The sequence below is a fragment of the Tyto alba genome, unplaced genomic scaffold (assembly GCF_018691265.1).
Source record: "Tyto alba isolate M040663 unplaced genomic scaffold, T.alba_DEE_v4.0 Super-Scaffold_5, whole genome shotgun sequence".
Taxonomy (NCBI): Eukaryota; Metazoa; Chordata; class Aves; order Strigiformes; family Tytonidae; genus Tyto; species Tyto alba.
Genome location: NW_024881326.1, coordinates 4135780 through 4162097, shown reverse-complemented (window position 1 = coordinate 4162097; position 26318 = coordinate 4135780). Strand labels below are relative to the sequence as shown.

Here is a 26318-nt window from a genome sequence, read left to right as displayed (position 1 = left end):
ATTATATATTGGGGTACAGTTTCTCTTGTTATGTTAAATGCATGTAGTTCAAGCATGTATGCTTATAGTATAAGACATCTACATTTTTAAATACTAGCTCATGATAATCTCATTCATTGTATTTTAAATAGAAGACTCACACCTTATCAACAATTTCTACTTCTGTTTCTAAAGGTACCCTTACTTTAAACCTAGTTCTTTAACTGGTTAAATCAGAACTGATAGTTATAAAAAAAAAAAATATTACGTTTGCCCTTTGATGAACAATTACCAAGCGTTGCATGTTCAGAGTAAAAAATGGATAGCATTTTATTTTATGAGTCCACTAACTAATAGTGAATTAGAATAAAACTCCTGTGGGAACACATTTGACATTCACATGAATAACAGATGAGTTCATTATGATCCCCTGCTTATAAAAAGAACGGCAAATGAATTCATAATTATTAAGTATTTAAAAATAACACATTCCCCCAAAAGATACAATTCTGCATTAAATACCCGGCTGTAGTTCAGCTGCAGGGCTTTGAAGAACCTGAAATGAAATGGTAGCACAGTATATGGCTGAAACTGAATGGCAGACTGATGATTTGGTCATTTGCCACATTCTTTAACTGCTTGGTAGCTGAAGTAATGAAGACTCATATTCTATTTAATGCGTTTGAATTAATTCTGAAATGTTTAGATTAATCTTGCTTCCAAAGCAGAGAATGCAGATTAGATATATGGTGCATGAAAGGATTATGCTGGGCATATGTATAAAGAGGAGGATTACAACACATATGGCTACTGACATGTACTCATGTTATAAGTAAGTGCTTTTGGACATCTCATTTGATATATATATTAGAGTTGAATTTTTTTGTTCATATGTGGTTGTATATATGACAAATACCATTCAGGACAGTTATTTTGCTGGAAGTGACATTCTCAAATACTTGCCAAGCTGTCACATTAGCATACTGCTCACAGCCTGGCAGGAGACAGCTCTTCTATGAATCATAACCTCTGCCCTGTGGTGACACTAAGAGCACAAGGGTCCCAAAGGTTGCCTTGTCTGCCAGAGAGGGAAGAGATGCTGAGAACAAAGTTCAGAGAACAACACAGAGGACTGGTAGAGGAGGAGGGGGATAAGGAAAATCCTGTTCTTTGAACTAGCTGCACCAAGGGCACAGACAGAAAAGGGATCAGAAGTAGATCAAATTAAGATTGTTCTAAGTGTTGTCAGCGCCTAAAGAGATGCAGAATTCTTGTCTCCCCAAATCTTAACGTGATCTTGATAGCCTTTATGGAGGTGGAGTGAAGATGGGGATTTTCTCTATGAATTCTGACCTCATGGGTAAGCCCTCCTTGGTTATACAAAGAATAGAGAAATATTGCCATATGTTACTTCTGTATTCCTCTTCCCAGTAAAGAGGTAAGGAAGTGTGTGAAAGACCTTGTGTTCATATAGATTTTAAAGCCACATTGCTACCATGTTTTCCACAAGTTCCCTTCTCCTTAGCAGCAGCCCGGGCCCTAACACATCTATGTTGCCATCAACTGTGTTGTCATGCTGATATCAAGAGGAAAAGAAGCCATGTCAAATGTGAACATATTTGTATTTCACTCAGAGGTCTGAAGCTGCAGTCCATCATGAGGTGGACTCCATGACTGATCTAGGCAGTGTGCTTGAGAAAAAGGGCTGTCAAACCAAAAAATGCTGAGTAGGGAGGAAGGAGAGAGGGAAGGGTCTCAGGATTGTGGAGGTTGAGGACCATGCAGTACAGTCATGAAAAGGATCAGGAAGACTAGAAATACATTAACCAAAACAGAATTCTGTGACATAATAGTACACTTTCTAGTCCTACTTATATAGTTGTCACTACTAGGGAAATCAAAATATCAAAAAAGCTGTTTGTGCTATACAAAGTTTGTTGAATTATTTGAGAAACTGTTAAATGAAGATAAAATTAATTATTTCTGCTTTGGAACAAGAATCACCAGGTGAGCTTTAGAAGTTGTATAGCTGCCAGTGGAAGAATATGATCTACACACTGCTGAATTCCATTGCTTTTAATTGTAAAAGTCTGTTGGCACTGTCTGATTTAACTTCTGACTTGATCTGGGTAGGTAGAGTTTGGATGTATGTCCAGGCAACTAAGGCTGCACTGATGCTTTAGAGGGAGGTGAAAAATACCCAAACCTAAATCCAATAGATAAAACCTAATTGTGTTTCAGGGAAACTAATTGTTCATCAGGGAAACTAACTCCTTTCTGAGTCCTGGGGATTGCTGGCTGAAGTGTGTGGTTTGACTACAATTATTGCCTTAATGCAGAGTTTCAATTCTTATAGGCCCCATGAGGACAATGCAGGAAACCTGTTCTATCTGTGATGTATGAAGTGAGTGGTATGAACTGTTATATTCATAAATTCACAGATTCCAAGACCAAGGAGATAATAATAGCTATTTGTGCTAACTACCCCATATACACCTTTTTTTTTCCCCTGAAAGATAAATTAAAAGTGTGGAGGTTTGTTTGGGGTTTTTTTTCGGCAAAGCTGACACATTATGAATGCACTTCTTGTGAAACTTCTGGAGTTTCTATTTTAAAACACTTAACATCTGTTGGAAAAATAGTTACTTGTTTATACAGCATTTAATATTACAAGGCATATATGATTGTCAATATTTGAAGTAATTGTTATTATTAACAAGAGCACAAGAAGAGAAATGATGTGATAGCTCTCCAGCTGATGGCAATGGAAAATGTGTGTACTTTTTACTTATGAAAATCTGATGGCATTATCTTACTCTAACTGCTTAAAAGTTATGACATCAAAAGACAGTCTGCTTTAAAAATGTTGGGAAAGTCACTAAAGTCAATGTCACGTCATCTTTGGTCATCAGTGTCCCAACCATATGCTTCCTCAGCAAGGCCACTGCTGGTCATCATCCAGCATCAGCATGCAAAAAATTGTCATGAGAAACATTATCAAGTAGTTTCACCGATGCATTAGATGGCAAGTTAGTTATTCCAATATTTGCTTTTAATTTGCTAGGTGAAACAGTGTGGCCTGTTGGATCACCCTTCTGTGGAAAAAGGGAATCTACTCCACAAAGCTTGTAGAAAGCTGTAAGTTAGTTACCTGTGACAAAATCAGACAGTTGTGGTCACTAAAATTTCTTTTGGGAAATTAGGAAAGGAAAAGTGGTGGAAAGGAATGAATACTTGGAATGGGTGAGTCCTGACTAAAAGAATCAGAGGAGCAGTTACCTCTGAGAAGGAAGGGCAAAATTCCTACAGGATTTACTTTATTTTTGAAAGGAACCAGGTACAGTTATGAGGGGATTTGACTACATTAAGATTAAAGTCTTGGCTTCAGAATGTGCCTCCAATAAGACAAGTCTCAGTTTGAATCACCTCAATTTGTGATATCGTGTCTTGCAGCAGATAGCAAAACATGTTTGTTCTAAATCTTATGAAACAATAATTATAGTAAGTAAAGGCAATTGGCAGTGATTGAAACACTAATAATACACTGCATTTCAAACATTTGTTTAAAGTGACCTCAGCCTGTTATTTTACTGCTAGAGAACAAACCTCTCTCAATTTGCATTTGTCTACCACTGAAATGCTCCGATAGTATACACTACCCAAATTAAGGCTAATTACTAATAATTTATTCACTAGAAGGTTTGCTATTATCAGCTTTGTTTATGTAAAATGGAGATTAAAAAATAGTTCTCTTGCAAACCGCTGTGCAAATTTCATCTGCTCTTATTAGATGTCATTATCCACAGAAATGATACAAAGATTCCTCTCATAACAAGAAGAGATAACGAAATATAAGACTCAAAAAAATGTTGTGACTTTAATTGGTAGAACACTATTTATATGTGTTAAATCTGTTATATATGTTATAATCTTTATGTTCTACTTGCAAGTAATGTTGACATAAAAATTGATGCCAAAGAAAGGAATAAAGCTTGTGAGTGTAGTAGGTTTATAATGTATTTAGCAGAAAACATACAGAAATATTTTTCTTTCTTTTTAAAATTTTTTATTTTTGCATTACCCCATCTTATGTCCCAGTGCTTTTTGCTGCTCCAATTCAAAATGTCAAGAACTCAGAGGTAGGTTCATTAGGAAAACATATATCCACTGCATCTCTACGTTTGTACTAAAAAATATAAAATCACATCTTGGCTCTTATGAAGATGTGCCGTCTGAAATTTCAAAGAGATTAAATTACACGAGTTGCTCGAAGAACTACTCCTTTTAGCTAATATTTTGATAATTATCTCTTCTTTATATCATAACTCACTGATTCTCAATTGTATTTGTTTCAAAGGGTGGGGGCTTTCTTAAAATAAGTAGTATTTTTACTCTGAAAATTTTAAAGAAGAAAGAAGATGAAAAGCTCCTCATAAAGTTCAAGCTACTTCATGGATAGAACTCCTTCGTTTTCCAGAGCGTTGTCCTTTCTCAGTTCTAGGGAACATACAATATGCTACTCATAGCCAACAGACGAGATGTGAAGAATATAATTAGTTCCTTACCCTCTGTAATTTAAGAACTATATTCACTAGATGATTAAAATTCAGCTATATACATCATTACATTTATTAACATAGAAATGCATTTAAATTTCTTATTTATGAGCTTGCGCATCACTGTTTGTTCACCAGTGATACAGGAAAATACAGTTTTATGTTAATTTATAATGAATTTGTTGTTGCTTGCAAGCACTGGAAATGTGGTGCAATGTTTGTATTTTGAACACTGCAAGAGAATTTTAATATCCAAGTAATTTTTTATTTTAATAGGCTGCTTAGAAACATTTGCTCTTTTTTTTTTATTCTGGCAGCTCTTTACTGATTTTCCTTCTCTACCCAAGAAAATTAAATGCAGAGGGTTAATATTTTAGATCATATTTTTTCAGGCAACTGAATATATGCCTCTGCATGTTAAAAACTCAGTAAGTAAGTACACTGCCTTTTTTCAAAGAAAAAAATCTTGAGGAAATAGCTGTTCCTCTTCCAGAGGTAATTTCACAGTTGTGGGGTTTTGGTTTTGTTTTCATGTTGTTATGGTGCAGAGATAATTGGTTAGGGTTTTATCCAAGGATTTTTGAAATCAATTGAAAGGTCGTGGGTTTTGGATTGAGGTCTCAGGGGTGGAAGAATATATTCATTTCTGTGTCAGACCCAGCCCAAAAAGGAGGGAGAAAGATCCCAGGTGTCCATGGTTTGACTGTTCTGATCTCAGCACGAGTAAGAGATGTTTAGTAGCAGTATGGGCGTGAAGAACGGGGCGTGGGATGCTGCCATAACCATCCCATTTTTCCATCATCACTCTGCAGGGACAAGTGTGGAGTGGTAGATGCAGGAGCCAAACCCAACAGTCTCCTTCCTCTGGCAATCTGCAAGCGAAGCCTGGCTTGTGCTGCCAGAGCCGTGCGAACTGGGTAGATCTGGTGCTCATCTGAGCAGAGAGCCAGCTCCTGGGGGCTTGGCCTGGGAAACCCTTCCCTGGAGAGCTGCGGGAAGGGCTGCAGAAGGACAGAGCTCCGCCTGCTGCTAAGTTTCCTTTATTTTCAAACACTGTCAGAGACTGGTACAAAACAGTGCTGCGTGTCTGTGCCTATGCAGACTTTGCTGCATAGCTTCTAGTTGATTGGAGTGATAAAAATAATCCCTGACATAAATCAACTTCGTTCTGCCTCAGGACATAATTTAAATACCTTCTCCTGGGTGTTCTTCCCTCTTTATAAAGGCAGCAAGTTCACTTTCTAGCCTTCACACTCTAATTCTAGAAAACGTTTAATGAGGGACTGCCACTGTGAGGGTAGAGCTATGGCTGCATAAGGATACAAGCAACTGGGTACGCAGTGACAGGAAACAGAAGGCTATTTTAGAAAGGCTCTTGAATAGTTCCTTTCCCAAGATTGTAGAGCCAAAATGTTGCTTGAGTTTATAAATAGAGATGGACAAAAATTTTGAATTATTTTTAAATTCCTAGAATAACAGAGGTTTGAAAGGACTGGGACCATTTTTGAGATAAGGTTGAACTACACAAATAGTTTCAAGTGAAATAATAAGAAAAATATGAAAACATTTTGTCAGTAAGAAAGTATTTTAACGTTCTTAAAATGAATTTTTTCATCTTTGAAACTGAAATACCATTTTCCACTTCAAAATTAGTCTAAATAAAGAAAATAATATTTTTTTATAAAAATTGCATTAAATGTTTTATTTTTAATTAAACATAATATTTCAGGTTTACCCTAAATGAAAATTACTATTTTTTTATTTTGCAAGAAAAAAGTATTCTGAGCTCTATGTGAGCTGAGGTTTCTGCTTGTTTCTTTCTGACTTTTTGATTTGTTTTTTGAATGGGAGAAAATTTCACTTGCTCAGCTCTATATGTGAAATCTTCAGGAGACACTGTGCTGATAATTTTCAGGTGACTCATGAAAAGACATTTGCTTATACCTCTGTTGGTGTGTAAGGATAATAGTTGCTCCCTTGTGCTGTACCAGTGTTAGACCTTGAGCCTTGCTGCATACTCTGCCTGTGCTGTACTCCTGTTCTTCGGGATGAAAATGTAGTGTGCGAGGCTTTGTGATTCCAGCAGGCCACACATGAAAAGAAGGATCTCAGTTCTGATGTGATTGTGGCAGACCTACCTGACTTATCATTAGCTCAGTATACACCGAGTAAAAGAGACCTTACTGGTCACAGATCTTTCCCTTATATGTCGTGTTCCTATTCTTCTCTTTCATGTTCCTTGTTCTCTTGTCAGCCACCGGTTCATTTCAAATAAATATGACATTTAAAATTTTCATGTAGAGTTACAGAGCAGGCGATGAGAACTCCAGGTTCCCAATCAGACTCTTTTTCTCAGGCTTATCTGGGCAACTCAAAGGCTACATCCTCAGATCTGGGGTTCTCCCATCATTTATATTGACACTGTGTGGCTGAATTGGAAGGATCCTTAAGGATTTTAGAAGGTGTTTTGCTCAGTCATCATTGTCACTGTAACACTGTGGACCTTTGAAAGCTCAGCAAGCTGCTACAGTTTCCACAAGAGGCTTAGCAGAAGGGAAGTAAAGTAGATAATGAAATCAAATGCTACGTATCGCCATTCGGAACACCACTTGAGCGTGTATGTGACTACAGATTGGTGTGTAGGATTCCTATCTCTCATATGGTTTGGTGTTGGTCTTGTTGTTTGTTTGTTTGGTTGTTTTTTAATGTATTTTAAAGAAAAGTTAATAGGGTTGGTCTAGTAGCTAAAATCTTCAGTGAGAGGGTTACACTATGGACAGTGAAAAACTATTACTGAGAGCTAGCCTCTGTAATCAAAATAACTAATAAGAGTTTGCAATCTAAAGAGACAAAAATGGGCAAAAAGAGAGAGGAAGGGAGTGCTGTCAGTGCAGTTTTACAGATGGAGAAGGGGCCAAGCCTTGATTCAGTAAAGTATGGAGGCAGAACCTGATTTTTAGCATCTCCAAATGTGTACATTTCAACATACTCTGTTTGATACTGGCAATGTTTTATGCCTACGCATTTCTAATTTTAACTGTTCTGATTTCTTTTTTACTATCAAAGAGAGGGGCTTTTATAGTTTCTCTTCAAACTGATTTGTTAAATACAGCAGAGCATCTCCATTCTCAGCACAACAGCGGATTTTCAGTTTTCACATAGGTATATGGGGGCTTTTCCCAGATTTTACTGCAGCTGTTCAACTGCACACATCCAACAGAGAGAAGCAGGAAGGAACAGATTTACATACATTCACTGGATGTGCTGACTTTCAATACAAAATAACAGGGTTTTTGTATTGCATCAAAGTAAAAGTCTTAGCCTGGAAGGGATATTTCATTGACATTGAACTGAAAACATAGACGTGGTGTAATGGATCTTAAAACTGGCTGGACTGTTTCTGGATGCCTGTGTTGTTCTGGAATCATATTAAAATCCTCATGCCCAGAATAAGCAGAGTAATGGGGTGAGATCTTTTCTCATTAGTATAATCTTTTAAGACAGGTTCTAGCAGTTAAGCAAGAAATCAGAAAAATGGTACATTCAAGCTGCTTGTCTTTGTCCAATGCTATGGTAGTAGTTTGAATTCAACGATACGGAATATGAAGAGGTTTGCTCCTCACATATGCCTTGACACACTCTAGTGGCAGAAACTTGCAGTGCCATTTAGGCAGTGGAGCCCAGTCGATGTTTCTTCTTTTTGATGCAAAGCAATAGTTACAGGGAATGAAAATTTAGGTGATCGTTACAGAAAGTAACCTAGCAGTTCAGAAACTACTGTTCAAGTCTTGCACTTTTATAAAACTTGTATTTCTCTTTGTGTTTTAATATAGAAAATACTGATTCGAGGATTTCACTTCTTTGACATTTGTACAGAGTTGTGAGCAACACACTCTGACCTACCTGAGTCATTGACATGTGGCCACAATATTTATGCAATATATCAAAGTCAATAAACAGCACCTGTCCACAAGTCCTAGGCTCTTATCCTTTAATGGTAATGGATACAGATCTGAGGCAACCTCATATTTTAACCAACCATCATTAAATAGTAAATCAATAACCACATTAAAAAAATGTATTTATAGCTAAGATCTAAACCCAGTGGTTTTCTTATCAAACTAATCATAAATGATTCACTGTTTTGTCTTCTGAGAAGACAAAATGGACCATTTGGCTGCCTCAGTTCTCTCTTAATTTTTCCCTTCATAGAGCTACTCTGTGTCAAAATCCTTCAGAGAATTCAGTAAAGTATCTAAATAAATGCTTTATCATCACAGCAGTTATAAAGACAGCCCAACGTATGGTGAAGTGTTTTCTCCAGGATCAAGAACTTTATGTTACAATACTTTTGGTTTGGCTGTGGGCTGGTACTGATCCTGTATCCTCATTGCTGTTACAGTTTGGGTTGCAGTAGGGTGGACTATCTTTTTGTGTTTTACTGCAATTCACACTCTAACATGACTAAAGTGTTTTGAATAGTACAACTCAAAATTTCCCTTCCTCAGGAAATTTTGCTGTTTTGAAACTCTCATATGGTTGCATCACAATGAAAACAAAATCTTGTTTCCAGCAAAACAAAAAAGTAGAAACATAAAAAAAAGTAGAAACATTTAATTCCAATGTAATGTTTGAATATATTCCTGTTGTTTACTCAACCCAAGCAGATTACATGTATCTAATGCTCTGCCTGTTCTTTCTTCCTCGTTACTCTCTATTTCAGGGACTTGTTCTATTCTTTCTTCAGCTTAACATGACTACAAGTTTCCTCTGAGGTAAACCTGTCTACTATCAGGATCATGGTAGGGTGCTCTATGTACCCAAATTTACCATTATCTTTCATTCTCTTTTTTCTAAGGACTTGTAGCTTTTTCCATCTGACATTCAGAGCTATTGCCATGAAATTGTATGTTAGACTTTATTTTGTTCAACCATTAAGCAACTTTCAAATTAAGCTTTCTGATTATCTAGATACAAAAGAGTCACATAGATATTTTAGACTAACTTGCTGCTCTGCCTCTGAGGCTTTTTAATTTTAGTTTTTTAAGAACTTTTCTCTTCATATGGGTAAATTACTCCAATAACAGTAAATCTAAATGTTCTGTCTAAATGCAGATACTTACAGGAAAACATGCCTTTCCCCCAACTCCCTGCAGATACTTGCTTTGGATTTAAGAATGAGTAGTTTTTAGGCTGGTGCAACTGTAAATATTGGAAAGATACTGACCCAAAATTAGAACTGGACTGAAAATGTAAATCTCTCATTGAAGTCAATGGGAATACTGCCAGTTTACATGGGGAGTGAATTAGACTTTGGCTTTTTTGCATCCTCATTTGAACTATCATCCTAAAACAGCATTGTCAGACTCGATATATCACAAATTTGTAGTTATGTCATAATAATTATGTCATTATTAGTGATTAGATCAGCTTTAGTTTGTTTTTCCTTGTCCTGTTGCCAAGTTCCATGGGGACATAAGCTGTGAGTTAGAATGGAGCTCTGCATTCTTTTTTCTTGTGCAGTAGACAAGGTACTTCCAACACCAGGCATCTGTTACGCATTCATACATACCTACATGCAGCCCTGTTTGGGTAATATATTATTTTTTCTCTCTGTTCTGTAGTGATACAATTAGAAATGGAATGGCATTTACCATTCTCTGGGAGTTGTGCTCTTTGAAGATCCATGCTCCTGGTTAGCATAGCTGAGAGGGCCAGACTTTGGGGAACAACTCACTGCTTGGTTAGTTACGGCAACACTGTTCAACATATGTCTCGTATCCTGGGATTATAAATACTCCTTTATGTTACTGTCTCTTCATTTTTGATCTAGACCCTAATCCAAGCAAAGAGTATATCAAGTCCTAAGAAAAAATAAGAAAATGATGGATGAGGGAGCATTCAAGAGTACCACCTTGAAAGACTCAATCACTTGTATCTAATGAGGCATCAGTTTTTAGTCTCATGTCTGGGCTTTACAAAGCTGCAGCATGGAGATTATCTTCTGGCATTCACTGATGCAATAATCAGTGTTGACCTATTCAACTTCCGATAATTAATGTGCTTGCTTTGTACATTTTTCCATTTTAAACTAATGTCAGATGACTCTAAATTATTTTTGCATCTACTTTAGTCTCCCTTTATAAATAAATGAACGTTTGAGTATTGTGTGTCAATGTCTGAAAAGTCCTCTCAGGGGCTTCCTTGACAGGAGGGGGTCTTTCCCTCTCTAAGACAAATAGAGTCAGACCTGGAGCAGAGAAGTTATAATCTAGAGAAGGCTAGAAAATCTAAATAGTTTCAATGAACAGCGGAAAAAAAAAATTAACTAAGCATATAACTAACCCGATTCCCTTTGAGCAAGTCATCTCAGCTACACTGAGGATTTATGTCCTCTGGTGCAGTCAAATGGATATCACTGTCTTGCACTCAGTGCCAGTTCAGATTCCAAAATAATATAGCTCTTTTCACTGCCGGTTTAGTAATGGAGATTGATTGACAGATTCTTCCATCTGGTATGCCCAGACCATGCTTTGCAGTGAAAATTGTACTAACCACGCTGTTACTTCTTTGCATGGGGAGAAATTAAACTTCCTTATTTCTTCCCTTTCCCCTGGACAGTGAAGAGCTTTTTTAAAAACATCACCAAATAAAGATATTTTGGACCATGAGACTACAAGCTTTGTTATGTGGCTCTGGTTCCATTCTTTTATTTTGAGGTGCTAGTCCTGGGAGGCTTAATTTGGAAGTTTTAAATAGTTCTTCCTTCTGTTTAAACAGTTTGGTTGCTTTCATGAAAAAGGCAAATTTGTGTTAAAATTCAAGAAATACATTGTAAAAGTGCACAGGGATTATAAGGGAAGCCAGTGTATTGCAATCTAAAAATTCTGTGAAGTGGCTCATTTATTTGCCCTGTGACTCTGTAAAGTCACTAGATAGACAAATGCATTATGCAGATAGAGAACTGGAGACAGAGGTTATGTGATGCCCAAGGCCATTCAGTGAGTCAGAGCTGAGCCAGGGTGAAGTTCCCCTTTTAGTGTCCCTATTAATAACACCAGCACAGACAAACTACATGAAAGAACTAAATTTGGGGGCTGTGTGATGTCAGCATGCTCTGCAAGGCTGAAATGTCATTTGTTTCTGTCTAACTGTAAAATGGTGAAATTATTAGACATAAATATGACTAGATCAGTGTCTTATCTGAAGGCCTTCTCATACTTGATGATAATAATCTCTTTCCTCTTTCCCAGCTGAGGCCTTTTTTTTTTTCTTTGCAAACAGAAAAATTATTTATTTCAACCCTTTTATACTTTCAGGTTTTGAGGACTGACAGCTGAATACGGTATCTGGCATCAAGAAAGACATAGTCACAGCACAAATGATTTAGGGATAAATGTGAGACAGTGTTAATGAGAGCTGAATTTTGCTGCATCTGTTATCCTTGTTAAAAGTAGTATTTACATTTAGTAGACCATTGCTGCATTGATACATTATATTCTTTGAGTCTGTATAATTTATCTGGCTTTAGATAAAGTTAGTCACATTAGTTTCTAACATGGCAGAGGCAATGATACTGCATAATGAGGAGAAGTCAGAGTTAGGATCTGCTGTATGTCATTAGTGTCTGTCAGGGACTTGCCTTAGTGACTTGGGCTTGGACTGTCAAGGATGAATACCATTTTTAGATGCCTTTGCTAATGGTTCTCCTTCTTATGATTGCTGGCCTGATTATCATATGTAGTAGAACCAAAGTCAGTCAAGAATCAGCAAGACCAGAGAAATATCCACTAGACCTGACTAGAGAAAGGTTGACAGATTTGATGGGGAACATTAAGGAGTCTATTGCAGCTGTGTTTAACTGGAGCCAATGGCTAGAAATTCAAAAGATGATATCAAGGATTGTATCTATTTTGCAGACTACAAGGCATTATCACTGAAATTGATGAAACGTTAATGATGATGGTTTCTTTTCCCAGCTAATTTTAAGGAATATTATTAAGTGATTCATCTAAGTTAGTCTTCATATAGGTAACATTTGAAAGTATCCAGCTTACTTGTTTCAACAATTTTACTTATTTTTTGGCAACAAATGAGATCTCTCAAATGCCAGAAACCTAGTCTTTTCATCCAGTGGTTTTCTTTCTTTTCAGTGCAGTTAAAGAAAAACTACCCAGTGACTGCAGTTGAGCTGTTTTTTGTAGTCGCTGTTTCATGCAGCCTCAGATATGTCATCTTTAAACAGATCTCACTGATATGTTGTACTCACTGTTGCTTCCATGAGAGCTGACTGCCTTACAACCTCAAGATAATTTAAACACTTGAATATTGAGGAATTTGCAGTGACTGGTTCCAGGTTTAGAGGTGGAATTTCAGTCATAAATTTTGCAGGGATATCTTTCAAAAGTTAATTTGAAAAGAACAGCTATCAATTTCTAAAGATTAATGGCAACAAAAATGCTGATTTCTGTTGAAGGCTACTTAGAGTCTTTTCTTTATTGATACCGCAGCCTGTGGAAAGACCTCTGAAGTATGCAAGTCAAACATACCATAATCTGTATGGCAGTTGTAGAATCTACATAGAAACTGAGTTATGATACTCTGGCATGTTTCTGACAAAAATTTTAGCCTTGCTGCTTGATGTCTGTTGCTTTGGTGTCAGACAAATCAGTCCAGATCTCTACTATAGTCTGTCTCTTGTCCATGTGGCATACAACTTAATCTTCTTTAGGGGTGAAAAGGAACTAAGGGTCTCATGCCCCCCGTCTTCCCCTCCCTTCACCATGAAGACAGCCTGTTGCACTACCAGGTCACTTATTTTTCCTCTTTTGCTCAACAACCCTTAACATGAAAATAATTTTTTGGTACTTGTTTACACTTAAAATACATTCAATATACCCTAATCTGTGCAGCCTTATAACAGATTTCCTAGATTCTTCAGAATATCATCAAAATCTAAGTTTACTCCATTCATTCTTCTCTAACTCAAAGTGCTAGTTTCATTTGTGTGTCTTAAAGAGGCTGATGTTATCGCATCAATGTTATCTTTGTGGAAAGATACAAGTGATGTCAAAAGGAACATCTGCTAAAGTCAATTATAGCACCTATCCATTCAGCCTTGCGTTACATCCAGGAACTGGTTCTTATCTAACTTATATTAACATGTATCACAGTGACCTAGAAGACAGTCCTGGAGCGATTATAGTGTTGCAGCAACTTGCAAAAACATACAGTACTTCTGGTAATTGATCATGCTCCATCTTAAAAAAAAAGATAGGTAGGATTCTTGCTTCCATCTCATTGCATCTGTGTATTCTCCTAGTTCTAGTTGCTGTGCTGGATTTATATCTGTTTGTTCTTGGGCCAACATTGTCCTACATCTTAAATAATTAATTTCCCTGATGATATCTTTGCCAATAGCACTCATATTCCTGGCTCATTGTTATGATGCATATTGATCTTTCTGTATTGTGAGTGACAAGAAATATATAATATTCCAAATAGACACCCACCCTTACTTACAGGATGCCATCAGTGCTATACTGTCTCTAGTGCCTTTATCTTTAGTGGCATACTGTAAAATGGATTTGTCTTTTTCTCATCTGTATCACACTGGGAAGTGTTGGGTGGAAGCAGATGCACTTTGCTTGTCTACCTGCCTGTTCCCACGCTCTTCCCAGCACGTCCTGTTACATCTCCATTCCTGTGTCACTCCAACATAGTTGTTCAGGCCGTGTAGCCCCTCTCCCAGCCTTCCCAGGCAGCCCTTACTACCTCCCTGTGCTTCTCTGACTGCTGTCAGAGGCTGAGGTGGAGATTGAGGTGAGAGCCAAACACAGGCCAAAGCCTGCTCCTGCTGTGGGATGATGTGGGAAGTAATGGAGATGGGAGGATCGGAGAGAAATGGACTGCAGAGCATCTTCATGCTTCTGCTGCTACTCGGGAGAAGGCTGGGGGCTGCTGGGACTGCCAGGGCTCAGCAGCTACAGAGAAGACAGAGCTGAGCTGCTCGGACTTGCCAAGCCTAGTGCCTACCTCCTCACACAGTCTGCAGCTTGTCACTTTAGGCTGCTCCCTCATTTGCTTATTCCTGACTCTGATAAGCCTTAAATTTCTGCTACATTTCCTCTCATTTCTGTTACTCTGTGATATTCCTCTTCTGAACTGATGCTGCCTCCCAACATATCACCAGCAAAGTTTGTCAGTTTTTTGTTGCAAAGCCCTGCTCTATGAGGCTATTAAAATTCAGACCCAGTCCTTGAAGAATTCTTGTACTATTCACTTTTTTTGTTGATTCCTCTTTCAATGCAGTCCCTCAACTGGATTTAATAGAACTAGTCTGGTGCAAAGTGACAGCCAGGAAAAATAAAACCGTTCCTTCAATTTTAATGAAGGGTTCAGCCATCTGATCAGGTTGTTGCAGTGTAGTGAGTTACAGCATGTCTATTCATGTCATTGAGACTATAGGAGCTTTTAGTCTAGCCATTTACAGAGTAGTGCAGGACCAATTAAACCTTTTTTAAACTGAATTTTAAGATAAAATTGAGAAGAGTAAACTTTAAAAAAAAAAAAAAGTCAGGTGAAGAGAATATAACTAACCAATTACCATGGCTGTGTTCACAGACAATAACTTATTTATTGTAACTTTAGTGTGTGTCTGAGGATGTCATTAAAATTGGAGGGACCCACTTCTGTGATTGTTCAAGTGAAGGAATAATTGTGGGTTTGACTCATGTTCTGACTCTGAAACAAGTTCTACTGTAAGTCAGCATAGGTTCCACTTTAGCCATTGACCTTATTGATATCCATTAGCCTTTTATATATACTTGTCTCTAGGCAAGGACCATCAAGTACGAGTTATGGCGTGCCTGGCTTCATAGCTGCAGCTGAATTATAAATTAGTACATTTATAGAGTCAGTTAATCTTTATTAACCTGTGTGTGTCTGATTTAATGTATATGCACCAAAAAAAAAAAAAAAAGTACATTAACACAGCATGAGTGTATCCTCTGTTGAGAATGTCTGGACAGTTGCTAATCCCCATGGTCTATATTCCTTCTCTAACAAAGACAGGGTTTTCAACTTCCGGGGAGGTCCTGTATGCAACAGTTTGTTTTAAAAGTAAAAAGGTAATATATCCTAGATGACATCTACTTTTTCATTATTCAGATTATTGCCTTTCTGCACATATTGTGAAATAACATGCATTGTCTCTCTAATAATAACTTTTATCAATGGGACAATTTAATATGACATTTTCTAAAATGAGCCCAAACAAGCACCCCTTGAATGGTTATCTGTACGGGTGTATCACTGTACTGAGTTTTATCTTACTGAAGTCCCAAAACACTCAATTCTTCACAGACCTGTCCTGTTGGTAGAACTTCCTTCAATTGATTTCTGTTTGTGCTGAGAGTAACTTTTTTTTGAGAGGGAGAAATATGGGATCTAGATTTACATGCATGCCTTGTAACTTGTCTTATGACATATCAGTTCCTCAGTTAATAGTAAACAATCAAATGCTTTGCTAACTTTTAGCAAAACACATCCAGCTATAGTAATTTTTTTCTTCCTGAAATCTCTGGGAAATGTGTCAAGTTTCAAGATTTCCAGCAAGCTGAGTGCTAACATTGGGAATTGAGTATAAAATGGAACTAAGGACTAAAGGATTGATTCATATTTATCGTTAAGCTAATTCAGTATCAATGATTTCAGTGAAACTGAGGCAGATTCACCAGTGAGAGGAGAGAGCCAGGCTCAGAGATCAGTGTTATGTTCAGAAGCAACAGTATCATAGAAATCATCACAAAACAGATGAGAGACTTTCAGAGCCTGATCCCAAATCTGTTGATACCAGTTGAAGTTTTCACTTTTTGCTTCTAGTGCTCTGGGTTGTAAGTCATTATATCCCCCATGGCTTTTTATTTTTGTTTGTTTTAACTTGTTTGCATATCAATATCAGAAGTTTACCCATCCTGAAAATTAAGCCTTAAAGACCTTCAGTCCACTCGTGCACATACAGCATTTCTCCCATTCCTCAGTCAGTTTTATAAATCACTCAAGAAACATTTGCAAGCTAGAAATGAACAAAAAAATTCTCCCCTATTGAAAAGGTGAAAGGTGAAGTTTGAATAAGTTCTTAAAATACTGTTTCAGAGGCTGTGCTAACTTTTGTTTCTGCTGCAGACTGTAATGTCTAAGCATTTTGATAGGAAATATTATGGGGCTACAATTGTACAGTATGTTCTTTTCTGTTCTGGCAGCAGACTCAGGTAGCTTTTGATTGCTTATTCTATCTGAAGGCCTCCCTACCTCTAGTGCAAAGTCAGGCTAAAAACCTCACCTAAAAGGACAACAAACACTGAGTTGCAGTCAAATATTTGGATGATGTACATTAAGTCCTCTGGGGAATTCTGTTTGCAATTATCATATTAGTGAACGTGAAAGGATAAAGCATAAAGCAAGTCCAGTTTTTCTAAAAAGGCTGAAGTACAGGAAAGGATCGAAAGAATCACTTTTCCAATTTCTGTCACCAGAGATTCCCAGAATTTGCTTTGTACATTCATTAGACATGAACTGTGTTCATCTTCCTGCAATAGTATAAGTAAAATGTCCCTGAGGATGTTAAACTATTTTAACAAGTATTTAAATAGAATAATATGTCCTATAAAATTAGAATCTCACCATTCTTGCAGAGCTTACTTGGTGCATTTCTGTGAGCATATATAAAAAGAACTGCATGATAAAACCTATTCATTTTTAGTGCAGCTTGGTCTGCTGCATTGGTTTTATGCTGTATATGTCTTTGTAGTGTTAGCGCACTGCTATGTGGCATCTTAAAGGTATTATAGCAGAGCTGGTTCACAAGACAGGAAAGCTATGTATATAACTGTAAATCAGCAGTAGCAGGTCTTTTTTATGTTTCCATCTACCGTACATAAAATCATTCTCTGATTTGAATAATTTGATGAGCTAAATAATAAGACTAACAATGTAACTAAAATAGGGAAGATCAGGCAATAGAAATATCCACAGTTTCAATCAGGATTACAAATTACAGAGCTCCAAAAGATGCTAAAATGTAAGGAAAAAAAACCCTAACCCCTGGAACTGATCAAAATTAGTGTCAGTCATTGATTTCTAGAACACACAAAGAGACGGTGAGTATAAATGTGTTACTTACAAGTGCTGAGGATTTTAGGGAATGAAAATGGAGACCAGGAGCTGGAGACTGCCTGCCATGCCAGCAGTGTTGATTTGGAAGCGATGGACACAAATAAACGTTCAGCAAAGCTTAAAAAGCTGCAATGCAAGGCTAGCCAAAAGTGTCCATGTCCTTACCGTGCTGTGGCTGGCAGGCAATCCGTGTCTGGGAGCCTTCAGTTCCTCTAATCAGGCTCCGGGGATTTTGTTTGCAAGAGAAATTGTCCTTTAAGTGATCAGTGCAGGAAAACAGAGAAATAAAGAGAAATGAGCAAATTGTACAAGGCAAATAGCTGCAGGTCTTTAGCATGCTCCCTGCGTTTTCCTGAGCTGCATCTGCAGTAGAGAAAATATCCCAAAAATAGCTCAGGCTGCCAATGACTTGCTGAAACCTGAGAAAGAATTGCTGAATTTAAAGATCTGGGTTGCTGTGGGTGTATGATTAAAGTGAGAAATTGCTGGCAGGAAGAACCTAGGATGAAACCACATGCTTAAGGAGTAACTTGTGAGTTCACTGGTATCAGAACATGAGCTGACCTCTGATTTCCCCCTCCTCCACCCAATGCCAGTTAACCCTTAAGAGTTCAGCATGGAAGAAAGTTCTGCAGTAGCGGATGGAAGAGGAAATATGACTAAAAAAAGATCTTTTCAACTGTAATATCTGTGATGTAGTGACACTATTTTTATAGCAGTCCCCTATTTCCTAAATTTCAAAGCAGTCAGGCGAGCTGATGTTTGGCAGAGGTCTTGGTAACTGCACAGTTCTAACTTCTGGAAAGCTCAATCTTGCGTAGGGTATATGCTAAATACCCCTTCTAAGCTGTTTGTGGTCCCACAGAGGAAAAAGGATTTCAGGTAAAGTTTTGAGGAACGAAGGAAGCAAGGATAGTATAACACTTTAGGAAGTTTTCTGCAAACATTGATTTATGGACAAAATATCAAGAATTGCCAGAGTATTTAGCACAGCATTGGAGGAGGCACTGTTATCTCTGTACTGTGTCCAGAACAAATTATAGTAGCTTAAGGACCACTGCAGGTTGTTCTGGTCTATAAGCATCCCCTATGGATTCATTGTGCTTACACAGATCACTAGAGCATAGCATACTTTAACCCCAGTCCTCAGCTTGCTCCCTGGCCCTTTTTTATGTTACTTCCCTGATTTAGAAAAGAACAAGAAGCAGTTGGCACAAAGCTGGGTACACTGGCTTGACATCAGTTAAGTTTCCCAAGTAGTGCCAGAAGTAATCCTCAGTAACCTATTTAGGACAGCATTAAAGCTGCCAGGGCATGGACTAAGGGCTAGTCCTCAGTTTGCTTTGTACTGACACTGAAAAGGGAAAAGTTCAGTACTGTAACTGGGTTAGATTCAAGGCACATGGGACCGGATTATGAGAAGCTGCTGCTTTGGAAAGCAACTGTTCATTTGAGAAAAGAGCTGAATATTGCCCTTACTTCAGAATGTGCTTTTGTTTCAACATCAGTTTTTTTAAGATGTGCCAAACAATAATGGCATCATAAGGAGGAGAAGGTATTCAATGTACTTCAACCATAGTGGTGTGTGCTTGCTTAATCATTCTGATAGTACTGCCTACTTTCCATGGTGAAGCTAGACTTCTTTAAGAGTATCTGAGCATTTATCTTGAAGATGCTGTGTGTATGTGAATGTATTTAATATATACTAGTTGCTGTAGTTTCACACTCACAGTGACATTCTGCAGTGTAAGGAGTTAAGCATTTGTCTTATGAAAATAGACATTTAAGCAGCACATGAACAAGGGCAGCTGAGTGTGCCTAGCTATGATCTTCCCTTTTTTAGGTGCTTTGGAGAAAAAGACCTATTACCAGATCCTTTGGTCTATCTACAGTTCTAACTGTTCTGATCATAGGTGTTGTTCTAGGAGCTAGAAGAATAGACAATCCCTGAAGCAGGCTGGTCATTTTATTTGTATTTATAGCCCATCAGGCACTTTCTGAAGTACTTCTGCTGACCAAAAGGAAACGTAGAGTGTTAGAAGTTATGGCCTAAATAATTATGACTCATGTTGCAGCATTCACTCTCAGATAAAAGGCAATAAGCACTTACACATATCTAGTGTTGGTATATATTATCTCATAAATTTCATGGTGAGCTCAAGAAGTCTGATTACTAATCTCCTAATAATTCCTCCTAATGCAAACCTCTGTTCCCGTCTTTGAAGCAGCAAGTGATAATGCAAAAGACTTTGTAGGCACCTTTTTTGTAAGTTAATAAAACCTAAAGCCGGTAATAATGACGGCTAGTGGGTAATTCATCATGTATGGTACACTGCTAGTGATATATCAGCATAAGACTATCATTAGAGGCTAGTGTCTGTGTGTTAGCAGATGAACTATGCATTAAAAAATGAGATTTTTTTTTTCCCCCACAAATGAGGTCATTAATTCAAACACTCTTTTTGTCTCTCCTTGTTATTAAGAGGTTGCTAATGCAACACAATAAAGCAGTGCTTCATCTCAAACAATTGGAAACAGTATTCTGAACCATCCTCTTTTTGTTCCATTTTCTCTGTGATGAATTTCATCAGTACTGAGAGTCTAGATCATAAATTATATATATGAGATAATGCATATTTTTGTATTTTTAAACTTAAACATAACATAGGGCAAAAGTGAAAAGAAAAGAGCATGACAGAATTCCGAGCAGAGAACAGATGGGTGGTTTGGCATGGGAACAAAGATGTTAGCATACATTCATCATTCTTATAGTGAAATACTAATGCTTATGGTGCCTATCAAATAGATGTATGGAGAAAGCACATCTTCCACTAAGCATGAGGCTGCATATCACGATACCTTTAAATTATCTAACATGCTTTTGAGAGCCAAATGTTTGAATGCTTTTGTTCTTCTTTTTTTCAATTCAGTCATTTCTTTAATATCATCTGACTTGATTTTTGCCTGAACACCCAGTGCAAGCTTACTACTGGCTTTCTTCTTTGACTTCCCTGGAAAGAATGAACGAAATACCCCAAACTAGTGCTATCCCACCAGGACTGACCTAGCTGCAAGCCTATTGTGTAGTCTGGTGTGATCAATAAGTCATCTGCCATTGTGTCTGTATGCACATCAGGGTTTGGATTTCAGCATCCAGTAATGTTTGAGTCCTTGCCTGTAGGTGTTGGTTGATCTGGAGAAACAAAGTCCTGTTTCTACTAGTGCAGTCAAGTCGCCAGACTAGTGTGGCTGTAAATGAGAACTCTGTTACAGAAACTTGTTGAGCAGAATAAACCAGGAAATGCAGGTGAATATTTTGCGTACTTCACTGGGGCAGAATGTCACCAGTTGTTTTTCCTATTAGAGAGTCTTTGTTCAGGGAGGTCTCTGGAGCATGAACTTCAACATTATGTCTGGCACATGTAAATTACTGAATTAGGAAAATTTCCAGTGTATTGACAGATAATTATCTTTTTATGAAAATGCTAGAGTTGATACAAAAATGACATTTTGCATTGGTTACCTGGGACATGGAAAAGGCTGAGGTACTCAACAACCTTTTTGTGTCAGTCTTCACACTGTCCCACAAGACATCCTTGTCTCTAAAAAAAATATGACCATGATTTGAAAAAAGGCCTCAAATGCCAGCCCTGGTAGGATCAGTGGGAACAGAAAGAGCACAGTACCTTATACTGCAGTATGAAAACTTTTAAGGATCAACTTACCTGAAATAACTTGGAGTTAAAAAAAAGACCAAATCTCATATGAAAGCTTTCTGAAGTCAAAAGAAGCTAATTATTCAATTAATTTAATACTTTGGCTAATAGGTTGGAGAAAATCCTTGTTTTAATAACATGAGGGAACATTGACCAAATCTTGGTCCCACTGAAATCAGTAGGGAAACTCCTGTTGATTCAGGGTGCTAGATGAGGTCTATTTAAAGTAGTAAACTTGGAGAAGATCTGCTGAAAGTGTCTGTTAATGGTGAAATAATTAATGGCCTTGAGAATAAAATAATATATTATGTTTTCATGAAATGCTGGAATTGTAATGCTCAGCTCAAACACTTACGTAGTACCCACAAAGGCAGTTATCTTCTGTTTATTGGTACCTTGTGAAATTTTAGTAGTTGTGCTAAATACATGTAGTTTCTATAAATCCTTTGTTAAGGGAGTCAAGGTAGTGAGTAGAGCTTAACCATAAATTATTGTTTGAAACAGCTATGGGCATAATCCCAGTTTTTCACTGACGAGGTAGATTTAACTCTCTAATGTGATGTATTTCTTTTTCTTATGAAATAATGTGGAAAGTTGCATGATAGGAACAAAGAAGCAAAATGAGTAAATCTTGAGATTCTATTTGCTGAAATTTTATTTTAGTCTTTTTCCTAACTTAGAATTGAAAAGTATCAGCATTCAGAGCAATTTTCATCGTTGTTACTATGTTATCACTAAATCAACATCAAAATATTTTTACCAGAGTTTAACAATGTCAGGTTAAACTGGATCTATTGAATCAAAGCAATTGAGGGTTCCTTGAGGTGTTTAAAAGGTTTTCCCCATTTCATTTAAGATATCAAATCAACCTTCTTCTGTGATGCCTTTCATGTAATATGTTCCTAGATGCTTTGTTTGATATTAAGTGACAATTCAAACACAATAGTTTGGAAAATGCCAGTCTAAAAGCCTAAACATCAGGTCCACTGGATCTTGGAATATCTGTTGCTCAGTATTATATGCTAAATAAACTTCTGGTTGGAATGTCAGAGATTCTCTGAGTGTGCATTATTTTTTATATGGATATTTTTTGCCTGCTGTTATGTCCTTGAAGACATTACTGGTATCCAGGGCATATCATAAGAATAAATGTCAGTGCCTTGAAGAATGTGTCTAGCTGAATTGTTTCAAGAGTAAGGGTCCGGGTTTGATAGGACAGGGCAACCTGAGGTTAATGGCCTAGATTACTGCAACTGTCTTTTATCTTGTTTCAGTACAGCGATCTGTAGCTAGCAGTTTGTCTAGGCAGTGTGCAAAAATGTGCAAAATATTTTAGTTTGTAACAGGAACCTGAAAAATAAGGCCCCTTCCTGTACCTGACTACTGACTCACACAGGCTTGCTACAATATATTTCTCCTTTTGTAGCTAAAGCTAATTAGGCAAAGACACTTGCTGTTATTTACCAGAAGCTCTTCAGTCATCTTTTTGCTTCTCTTTTTTACCTTTCTGCCCTACTTTTTTCTTTGTGTTTAAAACCCACTTTTAATCCCCATCTCCCTTGCCAAGTGCATTCTGATTGTGGCTCATCCCACCCTACTCTATTTCAGACCCATACTGTTGCCCTGTATTTTGGTTTTCTTTAGTTGGAAGCCTACTGTTAGTAAGGATAAGTATCATCCTGTATAACTACAGGAAAGGTGCCAGTATAATAGAAACTGTTTGTAAAACTGATTTTCTTCTCTACAGAGGACTGACTGGAAGATTTTGTGAGATCCGTATAAAGATTCTGTAACAATCAGTGAAAAATAAAAAATAAAATAAAAAAAAAAAACAACAAACAGCCAACCAACCAAACAAAAAGAAAACCCGAAACCAGAGGAAAGCCACAACACTGAACGCTGCCCTCCCTCTAAGCATTAAGTTTCTCATCAGTTGTCATTGCAAATTTCCACAACTGCTTTTGGCACCATTTCAATAATTCTAACTCTGTGCTATGCTTTGTTTGATTAATGACTAGTTCCAGAGATTTTCTCTGGTGATCCTCACATGAGACATAAAGAATTATCAATTGCCTCAGCAATGTCTGGGAGCAGAGCATGTCAAGGATATAGCTTGCTTCCCCAAGTTTATAATGAACCATCTTATTGTATTCCTTGCCCTAAGGTACTAATTTGATGCATTCTGCATCTGCTTGGCCCAAGGATTGCAGGTTTGCCTTAGCCAAGTGAGAAAATATAGAAAGAAATTGCTATTAACAACCATCATACCCACAATTATTCCCATGCTACGAGGCATTCAATTTGGCCTTACTATATTTGTTCAGTTTTATATATACAGTAATATAAGCCACAATATTACAAAGCCACTGACTCCTGGATACTAACAACCCCATTACCAAAAGTTTTATTCTCTATTTAGGGAAATAGTGAGCAAAATGGTCCTGGTTCTGCTCCACTGTACAGCTGTAAATCCAAATAATTCTTTCTAAACTTACACATTTCAGATCTCTGTACGAGTTAGATAATTGGTATATCCTTTTGTGAGATGAGCTTCACAGTGATGAGGAGGAAAGATACTTTATCTCAGTTGTGATTAGCCCAGTTTCTAAATCCACAGACTTCTGTGAAAAGTCAGGGCTTTATTGTTGGACTTGATTTTACTGCGAAGTGTACCAATCAGGAAGGATTCCATTAAAAGTCAGCTTCAGCCTGAAGCCCATCAGCGTCATTCTATCTGATATGTTGACTGTGGGGAAAAATTGCTATCGCAGTGGCTGCGTTGCCTTTTCCTTCTCTTGTCATCATTATCTGTCTCCAGTGCAGTGATTCTGTTCTAAGATGACTTAGAGGTTCCTCTTGTTTAAACATACTTTTTATATCTCTGCTGCCTGCAGTCAGACTATGTAAATATCCTGGGAATGTATGCATAGCAAAATAGTATCACAGTAATCCTTTGAGGTAAGGTAGTGATTTTATAATAAAGAAGAAACAGAGTAGAGAAGTTAAATGATTTGTCAAGAGTTGCACAAGAATATGTCAGGATCCAGACTGGAGCTGAAGCATGTACTTTTTTTCAATCTATAGCTGACTTGCGGTACATTTTGAAACTGGCTAAATTTGGTAGTGTCCAAAGTCAGTTAAGGAAAAAAAAAAAAAGGCAAACAAAGAGGAATAAAATGCAACATCAGTAAGATTTCATGGTGTGTACTATCATTCTAAAATTTCTGTTCACCTCAGAGACTTGTTGCTACCTTTTCTGTTCCTCAGAGCTCTTTGCTCTGCATCTGATTTATCCATAGCAATGGTATTTTTATCATCTCATGGTGTTTTTCTGTGAGTGACGATGTCAAACATCTTCTGTGGCAACATGTACTCTTGAAGTTTTGTATTTCTCAGTTTAGATGGTACTGTCTATAGGAAACATTGTGTTCAGGAAAGCACCGAAGCAGGTACCTGAAGATAAGTTTGCCTTGCAGTAGGACTATATTTAGGACTATATTAGGACTATATTTAACTATTCTTTTGATTAAGTGTAATTTTCATATCTAAGGTACTTCAGTACTGTTCTGAAGTATTTTCAGTACTAGGGCTTTCTCCTCTCCCCCTACAAATGCAAACTTTTGATTTCCAGATACAAGATCTTGCAGTAGTTGAATCAGAAGTCTGACTGGGTAAGATGGTTCTTCCATTCCTGTCCAAATAGCCTGCCAGTTCCAACACCAGTTTATCTGATGTGTAAACTGGCCAGCAGGATATTCTTTTTCTTCAGCAGTTTAATCCCTTGGTCTTTTCTCAAGAAAAATTCTCATGACTACAGTAGGAATTTTGCCTGAGGCTTATAGAATCCTACCCAAGATTTAACTGTGCTTTTTGACCTTTCAGCAAATTGGGTGTGGACAAGAAGCTGAACATTTCAGAAAGTGTTCTTACTAATATTAAACAAGGGAAATAATTTTATGGTATTTTAAGAATGTCCCACTGGTTAGTTAAAAAGAGAAACCCAGAAGTAATATTCAAAAACAGTTCCACCTAGTCAGCCTCAAAGACTGTGGTACAGGATTCCTGAGTTATGGTTAATGGAAAATAATATTTGTTTGAACAAATAGAAGTGGAGGCTTTAATCTACTGGTTTGTTCTATGTAACACATTTTTCTGCTACTGCACCATGCTTTTCAGTATCATGACTTATAAACCTCCCAAGGTTTAAATTTATGGGGAAAGGGTTAGTGGAAGTGCTTTGAGTTTAATATGAAGTTCCCGGCTGAAGAGGCTCCCTTAGCCCAGTGGCTGCCAGCTCACCTTCATCATTTTGTCAGCATTTCTGGTGCTTCCCCTGAGATGGCTTTTTTTTTTTTTTTACAGAAAACTTTTGTTTATTTATTTTTTGTAATCATGGAAGCCATTTAATCAGAATATTTAATTATGTTTCTCTCCAATTTAGGTCTGGAGCCAGTTTGGGTTTGTTTTAATTTGAACAAGATTTACTAAATGAAGCCCTTTTTCAGTGGCTTTCAACTCAATTAGAGATCTGATTCTTAACTTTTGTTTAGGGTAGATATTCAGAAAAGTCTGTAAGTCTGTCTCTAACTCACACTGATTTCAGTGGTATTTTTCAGTGCACCTTAGAGATAAGCATGTGCTTCAATGCCTTGCTAGCCTTGGCCTGAATACCAACACAGGGCTTGAGAATTTTAGTGTTTTACCAGGCCAACGAAGAAATTAAATTATAATTATTTGTTTTATAACTTCCCTTAAAATTATTGATTTAATCTTTTATTTCAGTGAGTATGTATTTTATTGGCATCTTAATTCCCAGGTGGATTGAGTTAGCAACAGAGAGTGATCACAAGTTATGGGGGGAACATGTGGGAGAGGCAGAATGGGTTAAGGA

General features: G+C 37.3%; 1 protein-coding gene across 2 annotated transcripts in view; it reads right to left on the bottom strand.

Annotated features, from left to right (window-relative positions):
* The window catches only part of AMMECR1 (AMMECR nuclear protein 1), a 109978-nt gene extending 91930 nt beyond the window's left edge, over positions 1–18048 (bottom strand). The window contains exon 1 of one of the 2 annotated variants that reach the window (XM_042807302.1): positions 17877–18048. In XM_042807302.1, coding sequence (XP_042663236.1) covers positions 17877–18048 — 172 coding nt within the window. Of the gene's footprint in view, positions 1–17718; positions 17808–17876 lie in introns of those variants that run through there. The other variant, XM_032996160.2, reaches the window with a different exon arrangement.
* Positions 18049–26318: the final 8270 nt, after the last annotated feature.